Source organism: Hippocampus bargibanti, linkage group LG01 (genome assembly GCF_051943395.1).
Source record: "Hippocampus bargibanti isolate YZ-2025 linkage group LG01, ASM5194339v1, whole genome shotgun sequence".
Taxonomy (NCBI): domain Eukaryota; kingdom Metazoa; phylum Chordata; class Actinopteri; order Syngnathiformes; family Syngnathidae; genus Hippocampus; species Hippocampus bargibanti.
The window spans coordinates 25,339,871-25,351,131 of NC_142734.1; the positions used below are offsets into that span (position 1 = coordinate 25,339,871).

Sequence of the window (11,261 nt, forward strand, 5' to 3'; positions counted from 1 at the left end):
AAATAGATGCACAGAACCTCAGCCCAGAAGAAAGATTAAAAAGAAGCTAACAACATGTGTGACGCTAAAAAAACGTAAATTTATATCAAACCGTGACTGTAAAGTGTACGTGAGAGTCATGAAAGGGGCTTAGAGGCTTGTAGCAAGCAATGCAAACATTGCATTGTGCACCATGATGACAAATGACTACTGCAGCGCAATCTGCAGCCTTGGACATTTACCGCAAATTTAGCAAAATAACATTTGTTGTCGGTACAGCCTTAATTAATATAAAAACGTAATACTTTGTGACGATGGTCTTATCGTGTTTCAAGTTGTGAAAAACGGGGCAGGCAACTTTTCAGAGTTCTCTGCCCTTTTGTCCGCTACCTTTTTGTCACGAGTTTCAGACACTTTAATTTTACTATAATTTGGACAAATTCGGCGGGCCGGATTAAAAAGCCAAGTATGTGGCTCGCGGGCCGTAGTTTATATACTGGTTTATATAGTGCTTTAACAACAGCTGAAGCTAGAACAAAGCGCTAATGTGGGAAAAAGGCGAATGCTGCCCTCTGGTGGAAGGGAAAAACATTGCCAGAGGCCATGGCCAACGCATTATCGGCAACCAAGCATGAAAAAACAAAACCCGAACAAATTCAGGAATGGCGCTCCATGTCATATTTCCAATCCCCAAATCATTCGGGAACGGCCGTGAATGAGTTAATCGTGAACAGCAGTAATAATAATAATAATAATAATAATAATAATACATTTGATTTCTGAGCACCTTTCAAAACTCTCAAGGTCACTTTACAGTCACAGGATCAGTTTTCCTGTGGGTGAGGAGCGGCAGCCACACACACACAAGCGTTCACTCAACCCAGAATAAATCAAATAGATAGAAAGCTCGCTAGATAGCTAATACATAGCTAGATAGCTAATAGATAGCTAATAGCTAGCTAGATAGCCAGCGAGCCAGATAGATAGGTAATAGCCAGCAAAAAGATAGCAAATAGCATATGCATATTATAATATCTCATCTTATTTTCCGTACCGCTTATTCCTCATTAGGGTCGCGGGGGTTGCTGGAGCCTATCTCAGCTGTCTTCGGGCACGAGGCGGGGGACACCCTGAATTGGTTGCCAGCCAATCGCAGGGCACACAAAGACGTACAACAGTCACTCTCACACTCACACCTAGGGGCAATTTGGAGTGGTCAATCTGCCTGCCATGCATGTTTTTGGAGCGTGGGAGGAAACCGGAGGACCCGGAGAAAGCCCACGCGGGTCCGGGGAGAACATGCAAATTCCACACAGGGAGGCCGGACCGGGACGCGAACCGGCGACCTCTGCACTGTCAAACCGGTGTGCTAACCACTCGGCTACCGGGCCGCCCCATATTATAATATATATATATAATATTATAATATTGCATGCATATTATCATATTTGACAATAAAGCTGACTTTGAAATAGATCACCAGCAAGCTAGCTCATAGCTACTTAGCAAGCAAGCTAATAGCTAGTTAGCAAGCAAGAAAATTGAAATGTGAAGAGCTAACCCCCAAAAAATGGACAGTGAGTGAATTTGCTGTTCAGTTCCATCATACAAGCGCGGTTGCACAGCGCCTCTGCGCCGTTGTGGTGCACGAACACACACAAGTCCTATTAAGGTCAAATGTGTTGCTCCACTCTCGACTGATCTTCATGGCCAGTGCACGCCATGAAAGAAAGATGGAAAATGTTAACCTACATGTGACCTCACTCGTCCACTCGCCAGGGGAGAACATTTAATCCTGACAGACGCTCACCACAACAGATTGTGTTCTTGGTCTGCTTTGGAGGAGGGATACGAAAGTACAGTGATACCTCGACTTCCGAAGGCTTTAGTTAACGAACTTTTCACCTTACGAACATTAAATTCGCGAGAATAGAATCTTGGCATACGAACTAGTTTTCGAAAGACGAACTCAACCACATGGTCGAACAGCCACGGTGGCTGGCGGACTAGTTTTCATCACCCTCTTTCTTTGAGTGCAGATGTAGTTTGTTATCAAGTGGAGTACTTTTGGTAATATGAGAGCAAAAAAAACCCCACCGCAGGCAAGTGTTCAACCAAAGAGGACACAAAACAAAATGATGGTCGAGCAGAAGAAGGAAATCATCGAGAAACACCAACGGGTTGTGCGTTTGTGTGACTTAGCGTCCCACTACCAGTATGCTAAATTGACTACTGCGTCTGTTGATTTGGATTAACAAAAAGCAGCTAGCAGGGGACAGTGTGAGTAAGGGTATTATCGCCGAGAAAGCACGGCAACTTCACTCGGATATCATCAAAAGGCAATGACATCAACGACCATCACAAAGGTCAACAAAACGACTTTATTATACAGTACAGGTAATTTCTTGAATTACAATACAATAGCACATTTATTATACATACAATAATGTTTTATGGAGACCTGGGAACGGATTACAGTGTGCCCTCAATTTACGAACTTAATTGGTTCCCAGGCAAAGTGTGTAAGGTGAAAAGTGTGTATCTCAAAAACAAATTCCCATAGGAAACCATTAAAATGGGAATAATCAATTCCCGGGTTTCCATAAAATATACTTTTCAACTAAATAAGCCTTAAAACTACACACAACGTACCTTATTCTATGTATAATAAATGTGCTGTTGTATTGTAATGAAATAAATACACTGCACTGTATAATAAAGTCACCTTATTTACATTTGTGATGGTCATTGATGGCTTGATGGAATGGCGTTGGAGGTCCGAGGTCAAAGGGAATTGCTGTTTGGAAAGAGAGGCACATTACATGAGGACTAATTAAAGAAATAAACTGTGCTCTAAAATAAAGTTTTATTTACCTTTTTGATGGTCGTTGATGGCTTATGGAAGGAGAGTCACCTTCCATAAGGACTGTTGGTAACTCAACCTCTGGTGTGGCTTCTCTTTTCTTCTTTGGAGACTCCTCATCATTTTTGCTGATTAAAAACCTCTTAATTGACACCTGTTGCTTTCTAACTTGTAAGGTCTTACGAAGCTGAGGCATCACATTATCGTTCATCATGTTGATGATTGTCATAGCCACAGTCTTTTCTGGATGAAACTGTTCGGTTTTCGGTTTATGAGCTCACTTGATGCTGCAGCCATCACCTCCTCGCCCTCAGATGTTCTCGAACCATCCGTTCGCTTTAAAATCCTCAATAAGCGGCGAACTTCCAGGTTGGTGCATGGCGATATCGACATGAATTAGCCGTGCTTTCTCGCATAAAATAGCTTTACTCACGCTGTCGCCGGATAGCTGCTTTTCGTTAATCCAAATTAACATAAGATTTTCAACTTCTTCGATTGCCCGAGACCGTCGCTTTGAGAGCACGGAAACAACTTTTGCAACAGACGCACCTTTGATGGCTTCTCTGTTCCGGAGAATGGTAGCAATGGTTGACTTAGCATAGCGGTGCTCGGCCACCAAATCACACAAACGCACACCTCGTTTGTGTTTTTCAATTATCTCCTTCTTCTCAGCGACAGTGATTTTATTTTGTGTCTTCTTGGGCTGAACACGAGCCTGTGGCGTATTTTTTTATCAGCAAAAAGCTCCAAGTAGGCGATCGACGTGTGCATTCAATGAGAGGGGGTGTGGAAAGTAGCGCCGGCTGCAGCGCTGTTCGGTCGTGTGCTTCCGCCGAAGATCACTCCGCCAGATCCGAAGTTCGTGTGCTTTGGTGTTCTTCCGCCGAAGATTACTCCACCAGCCGTGGTGGGTGTGAATTATGAAAATAGTGCGTATTATAAGGTTTAATTTTCATAAATTTGACGTTCGTAAGACGAAAAGTTGGTAAGATAAGGTGTTCGTAAGTTGAGGTCTCAGTGTATTCTCATTTTAATGGTTTCCCATGGGAAATTAATGTTTGGAAGACACACTTTTCACCTTATACACACTTTCTTGGAACCAATTAAATTCGTAATCTGAGGTATCACTGTAGTTAAATAATTAAATATAATAACAGTTTTTCATACTCGTTCGATGTCAGCTAGGATACACACAAGCACACACACACACACACACACACACACACACACACACACACACTATGACTTTGTGGCACCAACAAGTTTGACCTTTAATGTCCTTCAATGACAGGAAGTGCGAAGCAATACAATACAAAACAATCCATCTTGATTGATCTAGTGCTTTAACAATAGCTGAAGCTGGAACAAAGAGCTTTAACACGGACACAGGAAATAAAGCAGTCACAAAGATAGTAGAAAGCACCAGTGGGTGGAACCAAGATCATGTCAGACTCATGCCGAGTCGAATGCCAAAGAGGACAGGTGAGTTTTCAGACTGGTCAGAAATCCACTGGTGAAAAGGACGCCTTCATCCTGTTTTTCATATACAACTACTTCATGTCACAAAGAAGGTGCAGCAAGTGCTGAAGATTGAATGACTGTGTCTTTTGTGTTGCATCATATTATTTATTCTTTTGTTTGTTTTTGACTTGAAGATGGCGCCGCGAGAGTGGGTGCCTTTACAGCAGCTCCTGAATTTTGTTTTTCTACTTCTTCCTTTCATTTCCTTTTCCTTCCATCACTTTGCTGCAGTGAAATGTAATTTTCTCCACTGCGAGACGAATAAGGGCTAATCCAATCCAAACCCTGCCACCTCTGGACTTGCGTGAGCCAACGTGTCAGCCACGAACGAGTCAACCGCCGACATCCAATTTCATTGAAAAAAAAAAAAAAACAAAACACCAATATGGGAAGTGCGAAATCGAGTCCTGTTGTTTGAGGATTTTGTTTTAAACTTTGAAATATTGAAGTTGTCTGAAGCAAAATGATTTTGTGCACACGCAAAACGGGATTTGAAAATGGATCATCTCAGGACGCAAGTCTGACACGACCGTGACAATTACAACAACAAAGAAGTGATTGATATTATCTGTCTCTTTCTCTCTGTCTCTCGCTCTTTGTGTATCTGCTGTGTCTCTCTCTGTCTCTACGTCTCTTTCTCCGGCTCCCAATATTTAGCCAAGGTTGCTGTTTAATGTCTGTCTTAAAGTGCGACTAAACATTGACCTGAGACTGAATTTGTACTTTGTTGAACGAAGGATCGGAAGCGTTCGGACAACAGACCTGTCCAAGGTCCAGCGTCACATTGACCTCGTTGAACTCAGTGCTGCGTGACAGCGGCGGGCTCTGCCACCATCGTTCGGTGCCGTCGATGGCGTTTGTTATGGGATGGGCGCGGTCGCTGTCGCCTTGGCGACAGATGTCACAATACTGGCCCTGAAAAAGACATTACAATCAAGTCAGTGTCAATGTAGCTGCTGTTCATGTCATGGTTTGCAAGGTGGTGATGGCAGTTGTGGATCCCAAAAAGCAGGCAGGAGGGAGCAGCAGGTTGTATTTGCGAAATTGTATTAAAATAAAGTCAACAGGAACAAAATCTACAACGTCAAAGTCATTCAAACAGAAAAATACAAAGTATCAAATAAAGACCAAGAGTAAAAGTCTGCCAAGGTTAAACAAACACATGCCCAGCATACAATGCATACAATTGCATAGAAAGCATACAACATGCATACAAAGCATACAACAGCATTCAACAATGACCCGACAGCGAATAGTCGTGCCAGGAGTCCTTTTGAGTGTCACTGATTGGGAACAACCAGCATCTGCGAGGCAGCAGGCAGGGCTGACAGCGCTACCCGTTGGTCCCTGATCCGAACGTGGCAGTCCGCCACTGATGAAGACGACCAGCACCTGTGCAGTTGCAGGCGGGGCCGACAGCGCCACTCGTTGGTCGCCAACCAGATCATGACAGTACCCCCCCTTCAAGGGACTGCTTCCAGAAGTCCCAACAGTCTCCCAAAAGGTCCAACTCGCCAGGGAACAATGGTGGAGGCGGCAACCGTTGCCTCTCCAGCATATGATGGGCGGCAGCCTGATGGAAACGGAACTCGGCCTGAAGTGGACGTGGACACGGCACGGATCGTCGTGGACGCGATCCATCTCGCATGTTCACGTGACGACGCATGGCGCGACGTGGACGTTGCACTGCCAGGCGCAGAGTGGCCCCCGGACGGCCGTATGGGAACGGGTCTCGACCGGACGTTGGCGTGGACGTTATGGCTAGTCGAGTGACTCAATTCAAACTCGATGCGGCGTGGGCTAACGTGGTCGCGGACTGCCCGGCACCGGGGAAACAAGACCAGTCCATAGCAGCTCCGGGATCCAGCGGTGAGTGGTGTCTCGGACTGACGTGGACGCGGACGTTACACGGCTCGTCGTGGATACGACTCAATTCAACATGCACCACGACAGCGTGGCTGGACGTGGGCGTGCACTGCCAGACACCCCGTGTCACCCTGGACGGCCACCTGGAAGGAGGTCTCGGCCAGACGTTGACGTGGACATTACGGCTCGTCGAGTGACGTGTTTCACTCCACATTCTGTCATTCTGTCGTGGTTTGCAAGGTGGTGATGGCAGATGTAGATCCCAAAAAGCAGGCAGGAGGGAGCAAGAGGTTGTGTTTGACAAATTGTATTAAAATAAAACAAAAACAAAAATCTAAAACGTTAAAAATCATTTGAACAGAAAAATACAAAGTATCAAAAGAAAACCAAGAGTAAAAGTCCGCCAAGGTTAAACAAACACATGCACAGCATACAATTGCATACAAAGCATACAACATGCATACAAAGCATACAACAGCATTCAACAGCATTCAACAGCATTCAACAATGACCCGACAGCGAATGGTCGTGCTGGGAATCCTTTTGAGTGTCAGTGATTGGGAACGACCAGCACCTGCGAGGCAGCAGGCAGGGCTGACAGCGCTACCCGTTGGTTGCCAATTCGAACGTAGCAGTCTGCCACTGATCGGGATGACCAGCACCTGTGCAGGTGCAGGTGGGGCCGACAGCGCCACCCGTTGGTCGCCAACCAGATCATGACAGTTCATTTCCAATCGGCTTTAGTAGGCAGTAGGCGGGGGAACACCCTGAACCGGTTGCCAGTAAATGGCAATAGACAGGTGGGCCGGGTCAGCAAAATTGACAGTACATATCAAGAACTGCATATGTTTACAGATATCAACAGAACAAACCAGTAAAGTACAGTGATGCCTCGGCTTACGAAGGCTTTAGCTAACGCACTTTTCACCTTACAAACGTTAAATTCGTGAGAATATCATCTTGCCATAAGAACCTAGAAAAAATAGGCTAACCCTCCTTCCTACAGTCTTTATGGAATGTGACTGTCCCTCCCACCTCCTCCCACTCCATTCCTTCAAGCCATCAACAACCATCACAAAGGTCAATAAAACAACGTTATTATAGAGTACAGTTAATTTCTTTTATTACAATACCATAGCATATTCATTATGCATAAAATAAGGTATATTTTGTGAAGTTTTAAGTCTTATTCAGTAGGAAATGATGTTTTATGGGGATTTTGGATTGGATTATTCTCATTTTAATGGTTTTCTATGGTAAATTAATGTTTGGAAGACACACTTTTCACCTTACACACACTTTCTGGGAACCAATTAAGTTCGTAAGCCGAGGTATCACTGTATTATTCAGTCATTCATGCGGCTGGATGGATGCATGGCTTGAGGAGACCCCAATGACAAGAAGGGAGAGCCAATGTGGATGTGGAACGGTCGCGCCTTGGAATTGAAGTCAATTGACGTGGGAAAGGAGATGTGAGACAATTTATTTTCATCAATGGATGCTACCGCTTCTTGTTTGCTTTCAACATTTAGCTTATAGCAGACATGAACATTCCACCATGACGTCCGTGATCCACTTGTGAAAAGGACGCTTTGATCTTCTCCTCTTTCATCGAGAACTGCTTCATGCAACAAAGAGGGTGCAGAAAGTGCTAAATAGTGTTGATTGGTGTTGTGGGTTGTGTTTTCAATCTTACATATAATGCGTCCCAACAGTTGCAGCATTTTTTTTGTAGTCCAATGGTCGTTATGAGGAAGCATTGAGCACGACTTTGGTGTCCATCCAAGTGGTGCGAAACTCCTGTCAAGTGCTCCGATTGATCTGGTGAGCAACGTCACTTCTTAAAATTAACTTTCTATTAGCTAGCTGGCTATCTATTAGCTGTCTAGCTGGCTGGCTGTAAGCTGTCGGCTATCTGGCTATTAACTATTTATTAGCTATCCATTAGCTAGCTAGCTGCCTATTAGCTGTTAGCTGGCTAGCCGTTGGCTATTAACTGTCTAGCTGGCTGGCTGTTAGCTATCTGGCTATCTATTAGCTAGCTATTATCTATTAGCTGGCTCAATGTTGGCTATTAGCTGTCTAGCTGCGTGGCTGTTAGCTGGCTAGCTGTTGGTGATCTGGCTATCTATTAACTAGTTATTAGCTACCCATTAGCTTGCTCGCTAGCTATTAGCTGTCTAGCTGGCTGGTTGTAAGCTGTCTAGCCGTTGGCTATCTCGCTATCTATTAGCTATTTATTAGCTATCCATTAGCTAGCTAGCTATTAGCTGTCTAGCTGGCTGGCTGTAAGCTGTCTAGGTGGCTAGCTGATTGCTATCTGGCTATCTATTAGGTATTTATTAGCTATCCATTAGCTGGCTAGCTATCTTTCTATCTATTTGAGTTACTTCCGTGTTGAGCGAACGCTAGCGCGTGGCTGCCACTGCTCATCCACAGAAAAACTTTATCCTGTAACTATAAAGCGACCTTGAGAGTTTTGAAAGGCGTTTAGAAATCAAATGTAGGATTATTATGATTAAAATCACCAGCAGGTGCAGCAGCGTCGACGATAAGCCGCCCACGACGTCCAACTGCGACCTCAACTATCGGGGGGGGGGGACAAGAGAGCTAGCAGAGGCGGGGCTCAAACGGGGATCATCCATGCCATCGCCGGCAGGACAAAAAGGCTCCAAATGGCCGACGTGGCTCAGTCAACACGAGGAATGTTGTGACCGAGAGGCGGCAAGCTGCTCAGCTTTCATCGTGAAGCCATCAAGGCCGAGCGGAAGCCTTCACCTTTCTACACATGAAATAAACCATCCAGTCATCGACACGATAACGCACTCACGAGTCAACAATTTCAACGTGCTATAATCATAATAATACATTTCATTTCTAAGCGCCTTTCAAAACTCTCAAGGTCACTTTACAGTCACAGGATAAGCGTTTTTTCTGTCGGTGGCGGTGGCCACATGCGCCAGCGTTCACTCAACTCAGAAGTAACTCACATAGATAGAAAGTTAGCAAGATAGCTAATAGATAGTGAATATGTTTCCTGACTCGAAAAGCTAGCTGGCTATCTGGATAGCAAATAGATTAGTGCCACAAGGGGGAAATTTGCATTATTAGCTAGCTAGCTTCGATCCAATCCAATCCAATCCAATCCAAAAAAATACTCACTCACAAAGTCCAAGTCTTGCCTGTGGAAAATTTCCGATCATACTACATTTGATTTCTAAGCGCCTTTCAAAACTCTCAAGGTCACTTTACAGTCACAAGATAAGTGTTTTTCTTTGGGTGAGCAGCGGCAGCCAAACATGCCAGTGTTTACTCAACCCGGAATAACTCAAATAGATTGAAAGCTAGCTAGATAGCTAATAGATTGCTATAGCTAATAGATAGCTAAATAGCTAATATGTTTCCTGACTCAAATAGCTAGCTAGCTAGCTAGAAGAAAGAAGGTGGGATTGCCGCGACGTAAATGACCCGTCGGGCTCACGGTCGGCACCGCCGCCTCTTTGAGACAGGTGACCTCTTCTGGCTTTTCCGTTAGCAGGAAGAGCGATTTTTGGACAGCTCGCATGCATGGGAAGCCGTGCGTATTTGGGTCAGCAGAAAGCGGGTGCGCCGACACAGTAATAACAATCGATAACACAAAATATAAAATGATGAAAATAACACTAAAAGTTATAACATTTATAAATGAACTGTCAACATTTTGGTATACAGTGAACCCTCGTTTATCGCGGGAGATACGTTCCAAAAATAGCCCGCGATAGGTGAAATCCGCGAAGTACAATGTAGTCAGCTTTTTTCTTGTTTTTTTCAATGCAAAAATGTACATACTGCAGAATGAAACAAAAAATAAAACCTCTTTTTAAAAGAACGGTGTTGTAAAACAATATTTTGCTGCTGCGCCTATTCGTCCTGACTCCACTGCGCTGTAGCATCTTTTTCTACTGAAGGAGTCTTTCTCAAAGAGAAGAATTGTTATTGGTAGTTTTTTTGTCTTTCTTTTTTTATAGAAAAGAGAACAGCTCTTGGAGCAAAACGCTCCATGAGCTGTTCAAACCCAATGTGTTTGATGTTATTCTGCTTTGTTTGCAGTGTTGTTTGCAGTCGAAAATGACTTAACAGCCGTGTGAGTTCAAGCAAGTGAAAAAGTTCTTCCCTTGGGACAAAAGGTGTCGGCGGAGATGCGAAAGCATTGTCGAATCACCGGGGGTAGGGGGGGCGCTTGGCAAGTCGCATTCGGCGGTTCTCGCTCACCTGGATGGTCTGTCCCGGGTCTCCGGAAACCGGGCCGCCGACCAGCTTGCAGTAGAGGTCTGCCACGCTCTTGCCGGCATCGTCCTCGCCGCAGGTGGCGGTGGCGGCTATCTTGGTGCCCTCGGCCAGGTTAAAGTAGGGTGGATGCAGACTGAAGCCGTTCGGGGCCTCTTCGGCGGACACCGGAAGCGAAAGCACCAGCGCGGTCCCAAGTAACGGCAGGAAAACGACGGGCGCCATCACGGTGACGCCACCTGTGCTCGGAAACCTCGCGAGCCAAGCGGAGCGGGACGCTCGGTTGCTGTTTGGCCAAGTCGCGTCTCGAGTGAATCAAAGCCGAGTCCGTCCTCCAGCACGGCAGTCGAAGCGGTCAGGGTGCCGGCTGCGTCTCGAGTGAATCAAAGCCGAGTCCGTCCTCCAGCACGGCAGTCGAAGCGGTCAGGGTGCCGGCGTGCGTCCGCCGAGTGAGTTCGAGCCTAAAGGGGAACGTGGACGCGCCCAAGTGGGCCTCCTACTTTTGGTCACGTTACCTGCGTGCTCGTGCGCGCGCAAGATGGAGGGAGTTGGTGGCTGCTTGCAAGGGCCGAGTCACGTGATAATTCCTTTCTTTTTCAAATTCACCATCACAAAGAAAGCCTCAAATAGTCCCACAATGTGGACATTTGCAATCTACACTTGTAAAATTGACAGGTGGGCAAGAGGGGGGTCAAAAGGTAAAACAAAGTACAGTGATACCTCGGTTTACAAACGCTTAAACTCACAAACGTTGCGCCTTACGAAC

General features: G+C 45.4%; 1 protein-coding gene across 1 annotated transcript in view; it reads right to left on the reverse strand.

Moving 5' to 3' along the window:
* lama5 (laminin, alpha 5) overlaps nt 1-10,996 on the reverse strand; it is a 223,022-nt gene extending 212,026 nt beyond the window's left edge. Inside the window, exons 1-2 of the mRNA XM_089015936.1 lie at nt 10,481-10,996; nt 5,126-5,278 (exon numbers count right to left, since the gene is read on the reverse strand). Of these exons, the coding sequence (XP_088872062.1) occupies nt 5,126-5,278; nt 10,481-10,720 (393 nt within the window). The 5' untranslated portion in view covers nt 10,721-10,996. The remainder of the gene's footprint in view (nt 1-5,125; nt 5,279-10,480) is intronic.
* Nucleotides 10,997-11,261: the final 265 nt, after the last annotated feature.